Below are 19713 nucleotides of genomic sequence, written 5' to 3' on the forward strand. Positions count from 1 at the left end.
GGATGAGTGCTCCGGTCCAGCAGGGTCCTGAAGGGCTGAGGATGGAGACCGGTCTCCTGCCAGGCATGGAGACCGTGCTGGCTCCCACTTCAAGCCAGAGCCCAGGAGGGATGGTGAAGGAGCACGGCATGTAAGGCTCCAGCCTCGGAAATCAACCTTACAACACCGCCGACACAGTGGGGTGAGAAGGGACATGCCGGGGGTCCAGACGTGGACCCATACTTCTTCAATCTCAATCCAAAAAGGAAAAAATCATATGAGAATGCATGTGTGGATGTATGCCTGAACACAAAGCGATAAACTGGCTGGGTCTGCTCACCAGGGGGTGTATAAGCCCAGAGGGAGGAGCTACACGTTTGAGTGTAGTACTTTGTGTGTCCTCCGGAGGCAGAAGCTAAACACCCATGGTCTGGGTCTCCCAAAGGAACGATAAAGAAAAAAAACAAGCCCTCACAAAGCTGTCTCGACAGAAAAATTATTCAAAAACAAAAACGTTATGGTTATTGGAATAAGGGGAGGAAAGAACGAAAAATCGCCTGGTCATCAAGGGGATAAAATTAGGTAAATAAAACCGCACATGAACATATGACGAGACACCGCGTCATGGATGTGGCTAAGATCTGCTGGGGGAGCAGCGTTGTGCACAAGCACTATAAGGCTGCGGTCTGGCCGGTCTTCTCTCTATCGCGAGCATTACCTTTCTGGACTCTCTCCCTGAGTGACTCTTTTTCTTCAGTTTTGGCGCCATTTCTGGAAAGACAGAAGACATTGAGACAAGGCTGTTTGGCTATTACTGCAACCATCTGTATGTCACACCTACACGCCTCTGATTTTTGTTGCCCCGGCATGAAACCCCCCACGCTATTTATATGCAATCTAACCTGGGTCAGATTCTTCGCTGTCTGAAGTGCTGGACTCGCTGGAGCTTTCCAATTCTGAGGAGGAGAAGCCTTTCCCCTTCCCGGAGCCAGAGGTCGGAGCCTCTATTTTATCTGGGGAAGAGAATGGCAGCTTCAGGAAAAAGCAGTGAGTAGAAGACGTCAATCATGGCCACACATGTTCCCTCATATATGAAACCAATATTGGACCCATTGATGTGCACGATGTTCTAAGAAACACAACCATTTGCAGAGGACGCCCGACTCCGGCTGCCGTTACAGGCGACCTCACCTTGAGGCTTCCGCTTTTTTCTCAGGCAAGAGGTTACGTATCGCTCCAGCTCTCGCAGAGTGGACGGTTTCAGGGTCTCAAAGTCTATTTCAATCTCATCTGGGTTGGAGTTTTTAAGGGATGGTTCTCGGGACTGGATAATGTGAACTACACGACCGAGCTTCTCCCCTGGAAGTTTATTAATGTCCAGGCTCAGCTGGCGTTTCTCCTCGTAAGACATGGGCCGGCATCGCTGCGTCTCCTCTTCTGAAGACTCACAGGGAGCGGGTGGGGGTGCGGGACGGGGAGGGCGTGTCACTGGTAGGGGCGCTTCTTTCTTTATACTATCATAAAAAAATAAGAGACAAAACATTCAATTAATCGCAAGATGTAAGCAAGGAAACAAAGTCTGATATTAACAATGACAGCATGGTACAGAGAGAAGAGGACCCTGCCCTTTGGGGCTAACCGCATGGTACAAAGAGAGAGGACCCTGCCCTTTGGGGCTAACAGAATGGTACAGAGAGAAGAGGACCCTGCCCTTTGGGGCTAAAAGCCTGGTACAGAGAGAAGAGGACCCTGCCCTTTGGGGCTAACAGCATGGTATAAAGAGAAGAGGACCCTGCCCTTTGGGACTAACAGCATGGTATAAAGAGAAGAGGACCCTGCCCTTTGGGGCTAACAGCATGGTATAAAGAGAAGAGGACCCTGCCCTTTGGGGCTAACAGCATGGTACAAAGAGAAGAGGACCCTGCCCTTTGGGGCTAAAAGCCTGGTACAGAGAGAAGAGGACCCTGCCCTTTGGGGCTAACAGCCTGGTACAGAGAGAAGAGGACCCTGCCCCTTTGGGGCTTACAGTCCAAAGGGGAAGGAGACAGTAGGTTGGGGGTTTGCTGCCGGTGAAGGTGAGGGGGGCAGTGGGGTCATGGCAGGCTGTAAGGTTTCTTGAAGAGATTGTTTTTCAAGTTTTAAAATGTGGTACAAAATCAGATGTGTTGGGGCAACAAATCCAAAGGATGGGAGAATATGCGAGAGAAGTCTTTGAGACGATTGGGTGAGGAACGTACAAATGTGGAGGAGAGAACGTGGTCTTGGGAGGACCAGAGATTACATGTAGCAAGATATTGAGAGATTAGTTCAGAGATATATGGAGGAGACAGAATATGGACGGTTTTGTAGTTTCAACGTTGGAGAATTTGGAGCCAACAAAGGGATTTGTAGAGGGAAGAAGTGGAGGAGTAGCGAGGAGATAGGTAGATTAGTCGGGCAGCAGAGTTAAGGTCAGATTGGAAATATGAGAGTTTGTTATCAGGGAGGCCACAGAGGAGGTTGCAGTAGTCGAGGCGGGAGACAATGAGGGCATATATTAACATTTTAGAAGATTCAAGCATGAAGAAAGGACGGATTCTGGAAGCTTTTTTTAAATTGGAGTCTGCAGGAGGTGGCAAGAGATCGGATATGCAGTGTGAAGGACAGGGCAGAGTCTGAGTGTTACTCCAAAGAATTGGACTTCCAGTACAGGGGAAGTCGTGATGGCACTTATTGTGATAGATACATCGGGTAGGCAAGTTAGGTGAGATAGAGGGAAGATGATTTCAGTTTTGTCGACCTTGAGATTTACGAAACAAGAAGACAAGAAGGAGGATATAGTTGACAGACACTCCAGGATTCTGGACAGCAGAATCAGTGTATAGGTGGTACTGGAAGCCATTAAACTATGCGTTGTCCCCGGCCAAGGATATTAAATATCGGAAGGGGGTGGGGGGGGGGTAATAAAACAAATTCACACAAAAACAAAACAAAACACGTATCAGTCTGATTATGGAAATTAATACTATTGCATTAAAGGAAAAACAAGTTTTGGGAGTTAGTAGATTCCTCCCCACTTTTTTCTTGCACACAAAATTAATAATTAAATGGGGAACACTATTTTGTTGAAGATGTGAGACAATTAACATGTAACGCGTGATGCAATAAATAATAATAAATAATCTGGGTAAATGGTCAAATTCATTATTTGACATGAAAAACTCTGTAGCTCTGTAGAATCCATTATTTTCCATAGTGACTGGTGTATGACCAGGGTTAGTACCGTACCTTGGTGTTCCCACTGGCGCCTGAGCACTTTTCTTGGGTTTCTTCGCCGGAGGTTCCCGAGCTCTGTTCTTACGAGGCTCCTCAACCTCTTCCTTCCTTTTGTGCTTTTCCTTCCGCTTCTCACGCTCCTTTTTCTTTGGTTTATTTGGCTGTGGCTGAGATAGGGCTGCTAATTGCTCGTGTACAGCTTTCAACTAAAAGAAGAACCAGGATGTGTTAAATCCCTTATTACTCACCACTTCCAATATGAACAGGTATTTCTCTTGTTTCATTGGGGGACACAGGACCGTCCCCCAATGAAGACTCCGAGAAAGAAATTTTTACGGTGAGTACACAAAAATCCTTCTATATAATACCGGAGAAGTTAAAGCAGATTGTTGGGTTTTTTTTTCCCCCAAAATCTGATTGGTTTGGTGGTCACTGCTCCACCAGTTTTAATAACATGTCCCTGTGATAAGTGTCATGGCAGACCCAAACGCGTGTGTGTGCTCACCTGCTCCTGAAGCTCCGCTAGCCTCTGCGCTCGCTCCTCTTCGCTATCGGAGCTACTTTCACTATCGGAAGAGCTGTCACTGCTACTATCACTAGAAATATGAGAAGGGGCTTTGATAGAGGGCGCAGGAGGACCTGGGCTTGGCGACGGTGCTGGCGCAGGGGCTTCTTCAGGCTCATCCGGCATCTTGGCAAATTTCATTTCAAACACATCCTTTAAGAAAAAGAAGACTCTACTATGGAGAGCAAATCTAGCATTTTAACCTCTACTTGTCCCCATTTCTTGAGAGGAATGGATTTTCACAATGCACGAGCCACTTGTGCTCCCCTATTTCATTCATACATAAAAAATGCCAAATGTATGAAACCTCTAATGGGCTCCAAACACGCGCTCTTCGCCACAAGCTCGCTCACGACACTCATTCCTGTCCAAATTGTTCGCTGATCATCACCCCCAATTTACCTGCAGTTTTCGGGCCATGGCTACCACCTCATGGTCTGGTGGGTTATACTTGTAACAGTTAGAAAACATAAGCCGCACATCAGAGGCAAACTCCTGGGCATCTCGGTAGTCCGTATTCTCAAACTTGGCCTGTGGACAACCGAAAAATCAACATAGTTGGAACATATCCAGCCACTGTATCTAAAGCTATGCAGATAATATGCTAGATATAATGACAAGGAGTAATTTCTCAGCTGTAGCTACTGTTGTACTTTATGGCTATCGAAAACTTGTCAAACTTCTATATACTGCCACAGAGAGCATAAACTATCACAAATGATCCACAATGGTAAGCAACGTCCACAGTATTTCCCAGTACCTTGATGGTAGTCAGGTCCATGGGATGCTTGATAATGTCACAGTAGTCGTGTAACCCAAGAGCCTCCACGTCCACCGGTTTATAGAACGGCCAGGCGTAGGCAGTGTGTTTCTTTGCAAACATTTCCCGGACGATCCCGGAGCAGTAGCGCAGTTGCTCGGAGGTTTTGGTGCTGCTGTTTGCTGGGATAGATGATGCTGCTGGACCTGCAGCAGTTTGTAGGACAGGAGGCGCGGGAAGCTGGGAGTCAGGCACCTCAGTCTTCTTTGTTGGCCGAGCCTGGCGACCGCTCTCCCGTCGCGGCGCAGGCTTCGGTGGCTTAGAGTCACTAGGAAGCGGTGAAGATTCATGGAGCGGATCGTGGGTGGTTGGAGTCGTGGTATCGGCTTTCCTTTTAACCCCTTTCTATAGTGGAAAATAAAAACAGATTAGTGGCAGAATGAAGTCATACAACAAATCTAAATCTAAGGCATGATTTTTTTTGTTTTTTTCTCACTGCGTTGTCTCTTAACAAATGGCACACTATATGTAACCCATCTTCATAATCGGCCTCATTGAACTCACCGTTCTTCTCACCTTTACGGGGGGCTGGGTTGTAGTTGGGATGATGGCCGGATGGCTCTGTACAGGCGGTGGAGCAGCGGGTATTGTTGTGGGCACCACCAGGTCCTGAGTGACGGTAGGTGAAAACGTGAGGGGCGCTTGCGTGATGGTAGGGGTGCGGGCAGGTGGGGTACGGGTCTGCGGAGGGGTAGGTGCCTGGGTCACAGGAGTAGTAGGGGTTGCAGGCTTAGAGACAGCTGAGGAAAGAACAATTGGTTAAGGAGGTGCAAACATGTCCGAAACAGAAATTTGCTTTCTCACACTTCTGCTACTTGATCAGATAACAGTGTACAAATCGGGTTAACAAAAAAGAGAATTTTGTTTACTTACCGTAAATTCTTTTTCTTATAGTTCCGTATTGGGAGACCCAGACCATGGGTGTTTAGCTTCTGCCTCTGGAGGACACACAAAGTACTACACCTAAAAGTGTAGCTCCTCCCTCTGAGCTTATACACCCCCTGGTGAGCCAGTCCCAGCCAGTTTAGTGCAAAAGCTGAAGGAGAATAGCCACCCACAAGTAGAACAGAACAAGAGCCGGAACAACCGGAGACTCTGTCCACGACAACAGCCGGTGATAACACGCGGAACAAGAACTTGCCAACAGGCAACAGGGAGGGTGCTGGGTCTCCCAATACGGAACTATAAGAAAAAGAGAATTTTGTTACTTACCATAAATTCTTTTTCTTATAGTTCCGACATGGGAGACCCAGACCATGGGTGTATAGCTTCTGCCTCCGGAGGACACACAAAGTACTACACTCAAACGTGTAGCTCCTCCCTCCTAGCATATACACCCCCTGGTAGCCAGTCCTAGCCAGTTTAGTGCAAAAGCTGAAGGAGGACATCCACCCACAAGTAGAGACAGAGCAAAACCCGGAACAACCGGACCCTCTATCTACAACAACAACAGCCGGTGAAAACACACGGAACAAGAAACCTGCCAACAGGCAATAGGGAGGGTGCTGGGTCTCCCATGTCGGAACTATAAGAAAAAGAATTTACGGTAAGTAACAAAATTCTCTTTTTCTTCATCGTTCCTTATGGGAGACCCAGACCATGGGACGTTCTAAAGCAGTCCATGGGTGGGAATAAACAGAAAAACTGAGAAGTAGGCGAAACCTAACTTCACAAATGGGCGACAGCCGCCTGAAAGGATGCGTCTGCCCAAGCTCGCATCTGCCGAAGCATGAGCATGCACGTGGTAGTGCTTCGAAAAAGTATGCAGACTAATCCAAGTGGCAGTCTGACAGACCTGCTGAGCCGCAGCCTGGGCGTGAAAGCCTAAGAGGCACCGACAGCTCTGGTCAAGTGTGCCTTGATCCCCGCTGGGGAAGGCACCTGAATACACTGGTAGGTATCGGAAATGGCCGACCTAATCCAACGAGCCAGGGTCGGCTTAGATGCCGAGAGGCCCTTATGCTGACCAGTGGTCAGCACAAAAGAGAGGTGCACCGCCTAAGAACAGCGGTGCGAGACACAGATCCGGAGCGCCCGCACCAGATCCAGAGTATGCAACGCCTTTTCAAAGCGATGAACAGGAGCCGGACAAAAGGAAGGCAGGGAAAATGCCCCGGTTAAGGTGGAAGCAGCAACCACCTTAGGGAGAAAGTCCTGAGTCGGACGGAGAACCACCTTGTCTTGATGAAAAACCAAAAAAGGGGGTGACTCCGAAGAGAGTGCTGCCAAAAAAGAGACTCTCTTGAGGGAAATTATGGCCACTAGAAAGGCCACTTTCTGTGAAAGACGAAACAAAGAAACCTCCCTAAGAGGCTCAAAGGGGGGTTTCCGGAAGCCGTGAGGACCGGATTAAGGTCCCAGGGCTCCAAAGGCCGCCGGTAAGGCGGAATGATGTGAGATGCGCCCTGCATGAAGGAGCGCACCTGAGCCAGCCGGGCGATACGCCGCTGGCACAACACTGACAGAGCCGAGACCTGTCCCTTAAGGGAATTGAGGGATAGTCCTAGCTGCAGACCGGACTGTAGAAGGGACAGGAGGGTCGGCAAGGCCAAAAAGGCCAAAGGATACTTCGGAGCTCGAGTCATAGTGGAGATGACTTCAGGAGGGATACCAGAAGTCGTCAAGATCCAGGACTCAAAAGCCACGCCGTCAATCTGAGAGCCGCAGGATTCTGGCGGAAAGACGGACCTCGTGAGAGAAGGTCTGGACAGTCCGGGAGATGCCATGGCACCTCTACGGACAGATGGAGCAGGTCAGGGTACCAAGCTTGCCTGGGTCAGTCGTATGAGAATGACCCGACGGCCCTCCTTTCTGATCTTGCGCAGGACTCTGGGCAAGAGCTAGAGGGTGAAACACGTAAGACAGACGAAGCTGGGACCAAACTTGAACCAGTGCGTCTGCCGCAGAAACCTGAGGATCGTGGAGCCACGGTTTGACGGCTGAGATAATCTGCCTCACAGTTTTCCACGTCTGGGATGTGGGCTGCGAATATGGTGGACTAGGAGTCCTTCGTCCACTGAAGAATGCGTTGAGCCTCCAACATTGCCAGGCGGCTGAGTGTCCCGCCCTGGAAGTTGATGTAGGCAAACGCTGTCGCGTTGTCTGACTGGACTCAAATGTGCCTGGCCGCCAACAGATGTGAAAGGCTTAGAGAGCTAGAAACACAGCTCAGATTACCAGCACATTGATCCAGAGGGCTGATTCGGACAGAGTCCAAGTGCCCTGCACTCTATGGTGGAGATATACTGCTCCCCAGCCGGATAGACTAGCATCCTGGTGAGGATCACCCGGGACGGGGCCAGAAATGAGCGTCCCTAAGACAGAGGGGCCGAAGCCACCACTGAAACGAGCCCCTGGTCTGTGGCGAAGCCACCGCCCCGTGAAAGGAGGAAGTCCGCTTGTTCCAACAGCGGAAAATATCCAGCCGCAGAGGCAGGTGGAACTGGGCAAGGGAATCGCTTCCATTGACGCCACCATCTGATCCAGCACCTGTATTAGGTGCCTGATGGAACGACATCGACCGCCAGCGGAGGGACTGCTGTTTGACTAAGGGCAGCTTCACAAGTGCCGACAGAGTCTCGAATTGCGTCCCTGGGTACGTGAACTTCTGGGTCGAAGTTAGAGTGGACTTGGACAGAATGACAAGCCACCCGAATTGGTTAGAGTGGCGAGAGTGAGCGAGGCACTCCGCTAACAGTCTGCACTGGATGAAGCTCAGACTAGAAGGCCGTCCAGGGCAAAAAGGATCACTGCCAACCCCTAGAGGTGCAGGACCGCAATCACAGCTGCCCCGACCTTGAGAATACTCGAGGGGCCGTGGCTAACCCCAAAAGAAGAGCCACGAATTGGACCACTCCGATTGCAAAACGTAGCCAACGCTGGTGTGAAACTGCGATTGGCACATGCAGATAGGCATCTCCGATATCGATGGATGCTAGGGAATCTCCTTGGGTCATTGATTGATCGCCGGGACTCCATGCGAAAATGCCGCACCTGAACATGCTTGAGAAGCTTGAGATCCAGGTCGGAAGGCACCGCCCTCTTCGGGGACTAGGAATAGATTTAAGCAGAAATCTCAGAACTGTTCCCAGTCGGGAACCGGTACAATTACTCCATTGGCCTGCAAGAATGCCACGGCCTGTGAGAAGGCGGCGGCCTTGGAGCAGGGGGGAGTTGACAGAAAAAATCTGTTTGGCGGGCTGGATAGAATTCTATCCTGTAGCCGTGGGAGATGGTATCCCGCACCCACTGATCGGAGACGTGTTAAAACCATACGTCGCCAAGTGCGAGAGCCTGCCACCGACCAAGGACGTTGCTGGCGTGGCCAGATAGCCCGGAGGAGGCTGACTTAGTGGCAGCATCTCCTGCGGTCTCTCTGAAGACGCGGCTTCGTGCGCCATTTGGGTTTACGATCCTTGGCTGAGCAGTGGACGAGGCCGAGGGCTTAGAGAACGATCAGATGGAGGAACGACGAAACCTCGACTGATTCCTGCCCTGGACAGGTTTGGCATGGAAGAACTCTTCCCGCCAAGAGCTTCCTTAATAATTTCATCCAGTTGTTCCCGAATAGTCTGGTCCCAACAAAAGGGAGTCCAGCAAGGAACTTCTTTAGAAGCATCTGCCTTCCACTTCCGAAGCCACAGGAGCCTGCGGATAGTGAGGAAATTAGCCGAGGCCACCGCAGTGCGGTGAGAGTCTCCAGCATGGCAGACATGGCATAGGATGAAAAGACTGAAGTCTGGAAGTTAAGGCAACCATTTCGGGCATAGAGTCCCTGTGAGGGAATGCATCTCCTCTAGAGAAGCAAAGATGGCTTTGAAAACCCGCACTGCTGCAAAAGCTGAGGAGAACGAGGCTCGTGCCGCCTCCATACAGATTTGGCCAGAAAGGCCAACCTGGCGGACAGCAAAACCTTAAGTGAGGAGCTATCAGCCACTGATACAACGGTCCGGACTGAGCCACCTTTGGTGAATGAGCCCACTCCTTGACCACCACTGGTGGAAAGGGAAAACTGTCATCAGAACCACGCTTTGAGAAGCGTTTGTCAGAGCAGACCCTGGGCTTGGTCACGGTGGCCTGAAAACTGGAGTGGTTAAGGAACACACTCCTTGTTCTCTTAGGCAAGGTAAACTCTGGCGGATTGAGGTCCAGTACAGAATTAATGTACCGTGGGATCCTTAGAGAGGTGCCGTCAGCCACTGATACAACTATCCGGGCTGAAAGTCTAGACACCGGAGGGACCACCCTTGGTGAATGAGCCCACTCCTTGACCACCTCTGGTGGAAGGGGAAAACAGTCATCAGAACCACGCTTGGGGAGCGTCTGTCAGTACAGGCTCTGGGCTTGGTCACAGTGGGCTGAAAACTGGAGTGGTTAAGGAACACACTCCTCGTTCTCTTTAAGGTATACTGATGCCTTTCTGCCAGAGGGGGATGCTCCCCTGATACAGGCGGATGGAGGTCCAGTACAAATATAATGGACGCAATCAAATCATTAGCATCTGCATCACCTTCGGACAGATCAATGGTACATGAAGTAGTGTCCGAGCCCCTAGTAAAGACATCCTCCCCGTCCAGAGAGTAAGCTCGTGAATCAGAGCTGCGGGACGGGGAAGGACAGGGGACCCTGCGTCTCCGTTTTAGGAGGACGGGGTCTGAGACCATGTGAGCTTTGCTGAGCGAGCCGTAGCAACAGAAGCGCCCTGAGAAGGGGGCTATGTTAGAGCAAGCATCACAATGTGGTTATGTGCTCGGTACAGTACGAGTCACATGCAGTGCATATTAAGAACAGCCTTGCAGCCTTGCTCTGATATGAGACATGCTGCAGAAGTGGGGGCTCTGTCCAGAATGACCCCCAGCAGAGTAAATAAACAGAGTATATATGCAGCTGCACAACCGGAGGTTGTGGCTTGCCAGACCGTTTAGCATACATTTCTGTGCCCTCCAGTCCCCCAGCCCAGGCCCCCATTTGTCACAATGTGGTATCTCTGTGCAGGAGAGGGGGCGGGGCCGACAGAGCGGGCAAATGATGTAGACAGGGGAGGGAATCTTTCCTCAGTGAGGAGTGTCCGTTCCCTGTGCTGCACAGCCGCTGGGCGGAGCCACACTGTCCCTCTGCATGACTGACATGCAGGGGCAGTGAAAACCGAAACTAGGCCTCAGGCGAAGCCGGGGCCTAGATTTAAACATGCGGCCAGCGTGCAGGCACCATCGGCGCGGTTCTCCAGTGAAAACTGGAGAACCGGCCGGAAATGTTACCACAATCATAAAACACACTCTCCCCAATAAATAAAGTACAAGGGCCCCCTGGAAAGACCACCTTCTGTGGTAAAAACGTCTCAGTACTTAGCTTGTGAGACGCAGGTGCCAGGTCCCTGGGAGGTGAGCGCTCCGTCCGGCAGAATCCTGAAAGGGCTGCGGATGGAGACCGGTCTCCTGCAAAGCAGTGAGAACCGTAATGGCTCCCACTTCAAGCCAGAGCCCCAGGGGATGGTGAAGGAGCGCGGCATGTGAAGGCTCCAGCCTTGGAAAATCAACCTTAACAGCACCGCCGACACAGTGGGGTGAGAAGGGACATGCCGGGAGTCCAGACTGGACCCGCTTTTCTTCCAAATCTTTGAAATCCAAAAAATCAAAAATCAGAGAATGCATGTGTGTGTAACCTCCTGAACACAAAGCATTGAAACTGGCTAGGACTGGCTACCAGGGGGTGTATATGCTATGAGGGAGGAGCTACACGTTTGAGTGTAGTACTTTGTGTGTCCTCCGGAGGCAGAAGCTATACACCCATGGTCTGGGTCTCCCATAAGGAACGATGAAGAAAAGGAATTTACGGTAAGTAAACAAAATTCTCTTTTTCTTTATCGTTCCTTTGGGAGACCCAGACCATGGGACGTTCCAAAGCAGTGCCTGGGTGGGAAATAAACAGAAAAACTAAGAAGTAGGCAGAACCTAACTTCACAAATGGGCGACAGCCGCCTGAAGGATGCGTCTGCCCAAGCTCGCATCTGCCGAAGTATGAGCATGCACTTGGTAGTGCTTCGAAAAGGTGTGCAGGCTAGTCCAAGTGACAGCCTGACAGACTTGTTGAGCCGTAGCCTGGTGCCTGAAAGCCCAAGAGGCACCGACAGCTCTGGTCGAATGTGCCTTGATCCCCGGCGGGGGAGGCACCTGAGTACTCTGGTAGGCGTCCGAAATGGTCGACCTAATCCAACGGGCTAAGGTCGGTTTAGAAGCAGGGAGGCCCTTGCACCGACCTGTGGTTAGCACAAAAAGAGAGGTGCACCGCCTAATCGCAGCGGTGCGAGACACATAGATCCGGAGAGCACGCACCAGATCTAGAGTATGCAGCGCTTTTTCAAAGCGATGAACAGGAGCCGGACAGAAGGACGGCAAGGTAATGTCCTGGTTAAGGTGGAAGGGAGAGACCACCTTAGGAAGAAAGTCCGTAGTCAGACGGAGAACCACCTTGTCTTGATGAAAGACTAAAAAAGGTGACTCCGAGGAGAGCGCAGCCAAATCAGAGACTCTCCTGAGAGAAGTTATGGCTACCAGAAAGGCCACCTTCTGTGAAAGCAGAGACAAAGAAACATCCCTAAGAGGCTCAAAGGAGGGTTTCTGCAAAACCGTGAGAACCAAGTTAAGGTCCCAGGGATCCAAGGGCCGCCGGTAAGGCGGAATGATGTGAGACGCGCCTTGCATGAAGGTGCGGACCGGAGCCAGCCGAGCGAGACGCTGCTGGAACAGAACTGACAGAGCTGAGACTTGTCCCTTGAGAGAGTTAAGGGACAGTCCTAGCTGCAGACCGGACTGAAGAAAAGGCAGACGGGTCGGCAAGGAGAATGGCCAAGGGAGATGGTCGGTAGAGCGACACCAGGACAGGAAAATCTTCCAAGTCCTGTGATAGATCTTAGCGGAAGAAGACTTACGGGCTCGAGTCATAGTGGAGATGACTTCAGGAGGAATACCAGAAGCCGTCAAAATCCAAGACTCAAGAGCCACGCCGTCAATTTGAGGGCCGCAGAATTCGGGCGGAAAAACGGACCTTGCGAGAGCAGGTCTGGACGGTCCGGGAGATGCCACGGCATCTCTACGGACAGATGGAGCAGGTCCGGATACCAAGCTCGCCTGGGCTAGTCCAGTGTAATGAGGATGACTCGACGGCCCTCCATTCTGATCTTGCGCAGGACTCTGGGCAAGAGAGCTAGAGGGGGAAACACGTAGCACAGACAAAACTGGGACCAGTCTTGAACCAGAGCGTCCACGGCGAATGCCTGGGGATCGCGGGAGCGAGCCACGTAAACAGGAACCTTGTTGTTGTGACAGGATGCCATTAGGTCCACGTCCGGAGTGCCCCATTTGCGGCAGATTGACAAACACTGCCGGATGCAGGGACCACTCGCCACCGTCCACGGTTTGACGGCTGAGATAATCTGCCTCCCAGTTTTCCACGTCTGGGATGTGGACTGCGGATATGGTGGACTTGGAGTCCTCCGCCCATTGAAGGATGCGTTGTACCTCCAACATTGCCTGGCGGCTGCGCGTCCCGCCTTGGTGATTGATGTAGGCAACCGCTGTCGCGTTGTCTGACTGGACTCGTATGTGCCTGCCTGCCAACAGGTGGTGAAAAGCTAGGAGAGCTAGAAACACGGCTCTGGTTTCCAGCACATTGATTGAAAGGGCTGACTCGGACGGAGTCCAAGTGCCCTGAGCTCTGTGGTGGAGATATACCGCTCCCCAGCCGGATAGACTGGCATCCGTGGTGAGAATCACCCAGGACGGGGCCAGGAAGGAGCGCCCCTGGGACAGGGAGAGGGGCTGAAGCCACCACTGAAGAGAGCTCCTGGTCCGTGGCGACAGAGCCACTAACCTGTGTAAGGAGGAAGGCCGCTTGTCCCAACAGCGGAGAATGTCCAGCTGCAGGGGGCGCAGATGGAACTGGGCAAAGGGAACAGCCTCCATGGACGCCACCATTTGACCCAGCACCTGCATCAGACGCCTGAGGGTATAACGGCGGGGCCTCAGCAGAGAGCGCACCGCTAGCTGGAGGGACAGCTGTTTATCTAAGGGCAACTTCACAAGTGCCGACAAAGCCTCGAACTGCATCCCTAGGTACGTGAGGCTCTGGGTGGGAGTTAGAGTGGATTTGGACAGATTGACCAACCACCCGAATTGGGCTAGAGTGGCGAGAGTGAGCGAGACACTCCGCTGACAGTCTGCGCTGGATGGAGCCTTGAATAGAAGGTCGTCCAGGTAAGGAATCACTGCCACCCCCTGGAGGTGCAGAACCGCAATCATTGCTGCTATGACCTTGGTGAATACCCGAGGGGCCGTGGCTAACCCGAAGGGGAGAGCCACGAATTGGAAATGATCTTCCCCTATTGCGAAACGTAGCCAACGCTGGTGGGAAACTGCAATTGGCACATGCAGATAGGCATCTCTGATGTCGATGGATGCCAGGAAATCCCCTTGGGTCATTGAGGCAATGACTGATCGCATGGACTCCATGCGAAAGTGCCGCACCTGAACATGCTTGTTGAGAAGCTTGAGATCCAGGATGGGCCGAAAGGTACCGTCCTTTTTGGGGACTAGGAAGAGATTTGAGTAGAAACCTCTGAACCGTTCCCGGGCGGGAACTGGTACAATTACTCCGTTGGCCTGCAAGGCTGCCACGGCATGCGAGAAGGCGGCGGCCTTGGAGCAAGGGAGAGTTGAGAGAAAAAATCTGTTTGGCGGGCTGGAGGAGAATTCTATCCTGTAGCCGTGGGAGATGACATCTCTCACCCACTGATCGGAGACGTGTTGAAACCAAGCGTCGCCAAAGTGGGAGAGCCTGCCACCGACTAAGGACGTCACCGGAGCGGGCAGAGAGTCACGAGGAGGCTGCCTTAGTGGCAGCACCTCCTGCGGTCTTCTGTGGACGCGCTTTTGGGCGCCAGTTGGATTTCTGGTCCTTGGCTGAGTTAGCGGACGAGGCCGAGGGCTTAGAGGACGACCAGTTGGAGGAACGAAAGGAACGAAACCTCGACTGATTCCTACCCTGGGCAGGTTTCCTGGTTTTGGTTTGTGGCATGGAAGTACTCTTCCCGCCAGTAGCTTCCTTAAAAAGCTCATCCAGCTGTTCACCGAACAGCCGGGACCCAGCAAAAGGGAGCCCAGCAAGGTACTTCTTAGAAGAAGCATCTGCCTTCCACTCTCGAAGCCACAAGACCCTGCGGATAACGAGGGAATTAGCCGAAGCCACCGCAGTGCGGTGAGAAGCCTCCAGCATGACAGACATGGCATAAGATGAAAAAGCTGAAGCTTGGGAAGTTAAGGCAACCATTCCGGGCATAGAGTCCCTGGTGATGGAAATGCATCTCCTCTAGAGAAGCAGAGATGGCTTTGAGAGCCCACACTGCTGCAAAAGCCGTGGAAAACGCGGCCCCCGCCGCTTCATACACGGATTTGGCCAGAAGGTCAATCTGCCGGTCAGTGGAATCCTTAAGGGAGGTGCCATCAGCCACCGACACAACGGTCCGGGCTGAGAGCCTAGACACCGGAGGGTCTACCTTTGGGGACTGAGCCCACTCCTTGACCACCTCAGGTGGGAAGGGAAAACGGTCATCAGAACCACGCTTTGGGAAGAGTTTGTCAGGACAGGCCCTGGGTTTGGTCACAGCGGCCTGAAAACTGGAGTGGTTAAAGAACACACTCTTTACTCTCTTAGGCGAGGTAAACTGGTGCTTTTCTGCCAGAGAAGGTTGCTCCTCTGATACTGGCGGATTGAGATCCAGTACAGAATTAATGGAAGCAATCAAGTCACTAACATCTGAGTCACCCTCGGACGGATCAATGGGGTACATGGAGTTAGCCTCTGAGCCCCCTGTAAAGGCATCCTCCTCATCCTGCGAGTCAGCTCTTGAATCAGAGCCACGGGAGGAGGAGGGAGAGGGAACCCTGCGTCTCTTCTTAGGAGGACGGGGTCTGGGCCCTGATGATGAGTCCTCTGTGAGCTCCGAACCTAAGGGACCCATAGCAGTAGGGGCACCCTGCAAAGGGGGCTGATGGATATTTAACAAAGTCCTGGACAGAAGTCCCATGGACTCAGCAAAAGACTGGGAGATAGACCTAGAAAAGGATTCTACCCAAGCCGGGGGTTCAGCCACAGGTGCAGGAGCAGCCTGAGAGACCACTGGGGGTGAGACTCCAGGCTGTGGCCCTGACAAGTTAGAGCAGACATCACAATGAGGATAGGTGCTCGGTTTAGGCAGCAGGAGCTTACATGAAGCGCATACAGAATAAAGCTTTGGAGCCTTGCTCCTCGTGTGAGACATGCTGCTGGAGTGGTGGCTCTGCAAGAGAATGCACCCCAGAGAGTATATATAGAGGTCCACAACCAGAGCCAGTTGTGGCTTACCAGAATGCTGGAGCAGTGTTGTGTGCCCTCCAGATCCCGAAGCCCGGACCCCCAAGCACAGCACTTCAGCAGGGATGCAGAGTGCAGACCAGCGCCGAGTGAACTCTGCCTGAGAAAATGGCCACCGGAGTGAAGAGAGGGGGCGGGACTTGGCTTGAGAGCGGGAACTGGAGGGCCATAGAGACCTACAGGGGAGGAGACACGCACAGCAGTGGGGAGTGTCCCTCCCCTGTGCAGAACGGCAGCCGGGAGGAGCCGAGCCTGTCCCTATGCATGAATGACATGCGAGGGCAGTGAACAGAAACTAGGCCTCCGGCAAAGCCGGGGCCTAAATTTGAGCGGCGAGGCCGACGCGCAGGCACCATCGACGCGGTTCTCGGGCGACAGCTAGAGAATCCGCCGGAAATGCCTATAAATACAGTAAGCACACTCTCCCCAACAATAAAGTACAGGAACCCCCAAAATATAAACGTCTCAGGTACTTAGCTGCTGAGACGCAGGGCCAGGTCCCTGGGGATGAGTGCTCCAGTCCAGCAGGGTCCTGAAGGGCTGCGGATGGAGACCGGTCTCCTGCCAGGCAGGGAAACCGTGCTGGCTCCCACTTCAAGCCAGAGCCCAAGAGGGATGGTGAAGGAGCATGGCATGTAAGGCTCCAGCCTTTAAAATCAACCTTACAACACCGCCGACACAGTGGGGTGAGAAGGGACATGCCGGGGGTCCAGACATGGACCCGCACTTCTTCAATCTCATTCCAAAAGGAAAAAATCATATGAGAATGCATGTGTGGATGTATGCCTCCTGAACACAAAGCAATAAACTGGCTGGGACTGGCTCACCAGGGGGTGTATAAGCTCAGAGGGAGGAGCTACACTTTTAGGTGTAGTACTTTGTGTGTCCTCCGGAGGCAGAAGCTAAACACCCATGTTCTGGGTCTCCCAAAGGAACGATAAAGAAAACTATAAAGCGTCTCCTTCCCTTCCTCAGGGTGTAGCCGTACAACCTAGAGAGTGTGCAGGTGTATGGAGCATGCGGGGGGCTGATCCCGCTCCACGCCGGGCTTCTCCAGAAACCAATATTCCTATGATAAATCACTCAGCTATATAGTAAAGGTGATCAAAACATGGCAGGCGTAGAGTGTATCCAGTTCTTTTTTAAAATGTGCCTAAACACCAATAGGCAGGTAGTTGCTACCTGTCTGTTGTGCCCGGCGCTGTTCGTTGGCACATACAGCTCCTTCCGCTGACATCGGGGTCAACAGAACGGCAGCTTCTCATGCCGCTCTGCAGGCAGGGCAGGGCAGCCGACGTCATGATTATTGACAGATCCCTCAGTTAGGCAGCGGGGAGCCACTTAACGTGACGCCGGCTGTCCCGTCCAGTCTACAGAGCAAAGCAGATGAGAAGCCTCCTGACAAAGCTACTGTATCACCAGCAGGAATGGTCTGTGACTGCTCTGGACCATTGAAGAACAGCACCGGGCACAACAGGCAGGTAGGTGGCAACTAGTGGTTAGTGCTTACATATATTTTTTTCCCCAAACTCCTGGAAATACCCTTTAAGGCCCTTGGAAGACTATAGAATTCAAATTGAATAAATAAATAATAAGTTTCACTTTTTTATTTTCCAAGCCCCCAAAAAATATACTAATATAAATGTGTATCTATATACCTCCCACTCACGCTGGCGGCTGTGGACCCACCGTGCCACGATCAGCTTACCCTGAAGGGGCATGACTAAGTGCCTACAGGGTCTTCCCCAGAGCCTCTGATGGGGAGGGTGGGCTGGGCTGCCAGTAGACACCATGTGCTACTCCAGGACAGTCCCTGGTACTGCATGAGCTGACAGAGGAGGGTCAGGGTCGCAAGTACGGGTGAGCAGGACAGAGTGGGAGCAGTAAGCAGGAATTGGTTCTGGAGACAGGCAAGACAGAGTCAGAGTAATCAGCAGGAATCAGTACTGAAGACTGACAGGATGACTGTATAACCTAGCGGGACAGAGCACACTAGGAACCTAATTGCTCAGGTACCTCCCTAATAGGGAAGGTGCCTTAAATATACAGAGACTCTCAGTCATAGGGTGAGGACATTTTAGGGTGTGCTCTGTCCCTTTAGGAAGAGGGAACCCGTCAGGTGCAATATGCACCCAGAATCACACTCAGTTCTGGGTGCATACTGCTAATCCTTGCCTAACCGTCCCTGTATACACTAGCATAAAGAGATCTTTAGAATAAGTATTTCTAACGATCTTTTATCGTATGCTAATAAGCGCAGGGACTAGTCCCAAGGGCATTATATTCCTCGACTACCCACCCTCTTAGCAAGGCAGCACACCCACAGGGGCATACTAACATGCTATTCAATTCAGCATCACCAGCAGTGAGGTGTGTACCGGTGTTTGCTGTGCTCGTGCTCCTGAATGCTGGGCACTTCCAGGCATGCGCAGTAGACCTCTCTCAAGCCGGGACGTGTACACCCGGCTTCTTACTGCACATGACTGGAAGTGCCTGGCATTCAGAAGCGCGGTCACAGCAAACACAGGTACGCGCGTCACGGCTGGTGATGCTGAATTGAATAGCATGTTAGTACGCCCCTGTGGGTTTGCTGCCATGCTAAGAGGGTGACTAGTCAGGGTACAGAACACCATTGTAACTAGTCCCCGCGCTCATTAGCATATCAAAGAATCTTTAGAAATACTTTTTCTAAAGATCTCTTTATGCTAGTGTATACAGGTACAATTAGGCAGAGATTAGCAATATGCACGCAGAACTGCTCGTGGCTCTGGGTGCATATTGTACCTCACAGGTTCCCTTTAAGGATGTTGACAAGAGTCCTGCACAGGCCCTGGGACAGAGAAAGATCACTGGACGGGGCAGGCAAGACGGCGAGTATGTTGGAGTCCCTGGTGGAAGGAGGCTGTGGGTCAGTGCAGGGATGCCAGCTTTACAGTACCCCCCTCTTCTCCAGGGAAGCATGAATATACTTCTTGGGTTCAGATGACCTCTCTTCGGGACCAAATCCTTTCCAGTCAACCAAGAACAGGGTTTTTTCTTTAACACTTTTTTCATAGCCAAGTTATTCTCTACGTCAAAGACATCTTCAGAGCAGACAGGCACGGAGCAAGGATCCTTGAAGTGGCGGCTCATGATGACTGGCTTGAGTAGAGATATATGAAAGGAATTGGAGGGAACCAGGAGAAAACATGGATCAAACTGTGCTGCCGTAGATAAACCAAGGTCCAAGGCGTGGTATGAATGCAAAGATGGTTTATATATGCGTTTTGAAGTAAAACCCCAAAGAAGCCAGCCCCTGCAGGAGAGGATGATTTTTGAATGAATCCTCTGGACAGATTGTAAATCAGACATGGCTTTGGACTCTACCAGTGATAGGATACATCCTCAGGGAGGAGAGGGTCCAAGACGTCAAATGGGACAATCGTACGACCTGTGTGGAGGCAACATCTCCACCTCCTCCTTGTCAGACGTCATCAGATGACCAGTAGGCAAGCCAAGTAGGCCAGATGGTGCCACTGGAAGCCAGACTGGTCGTACAGAGTTGAGACACCCTCCATGACAAGCCTGACTCTAGATCTCCAATCCAGAAAGGTTTGTGGGTATGGAGTCAAGGCAGCCCCAAGAAAAGAGGGAGAGATGGCTTTGAGAGCACCATAAAGGAGATCTTCTCTTTATGCAAAAAGCTTAC

At 51.8% G+C, this 19713-nt stretch overlaps 1 protein-coding gene across 2 annotated transcripts in view; it reads right to left on the bottom strand.

Moving 5' to 3' along the window:
- The window catches only part of BRD4 (bromodomain containing 4), a 162487-nt gene that overhangs the window by 48169 nt on the left and 94605 nt on the right, over nucleotides 1-19713 (bottom strand). Inside the window, exons 6-13 of one of the 2 annotated variants that reach the window (XM_075346360.1) lie at nucleotides 5124-5359; nucleotides 4560-4964; nucleotides 4202-4330; nucleotides 3740-3952; nucleotides 3247-3440; nucleotides 1171-1493; nucleotides 882-992; nucleotides 698-750 (exon numbers count right to left, since the gene is read on the bottom strand). In XM_075346360.1, the coding sequence (XP_075202475.1) occupies nucleotides 698-750; nucleotides 882-992; nucleotides 1171-1493; nucleotides 3247-3440; nucleotides 3740-3952; nucleotides 4202-4330; nucleotides 4560-4964; nucleotides 5124-5359 (1664 nt within the window). The remainder of the gene's footprint in view (nucleotides 1-697; nucleotides 751-881; nucleotides 993-1170; nucleotides 1494-3246; nucleotides 3441-3739; nucleotides 3953-4201; nucleotides 4331-4559; nucleotides 4965-5123; nucleotides 5360-19713) is intronic. The other variant, XM_075346359.1, reaches the window with a different exon arrangement.

Source organism: Anomaloglossus baeobatrachus, chromosome 4 (genome assembly GCF_048569485.1).
Source record: "Anomaloglossus baeobatrachus isolate aAnoBae1 chromosome 4, aAnoBae1.hap1, whole genome shotgun sequence".
Classification (NCBI taxonomy): domain Eukaryota; kingdom Metazoa; phylum Chordata; class Amphibia; order Anura; family Aromobatidae; genus Anomaloglossus; species Anomaloglossus baeobatrachus.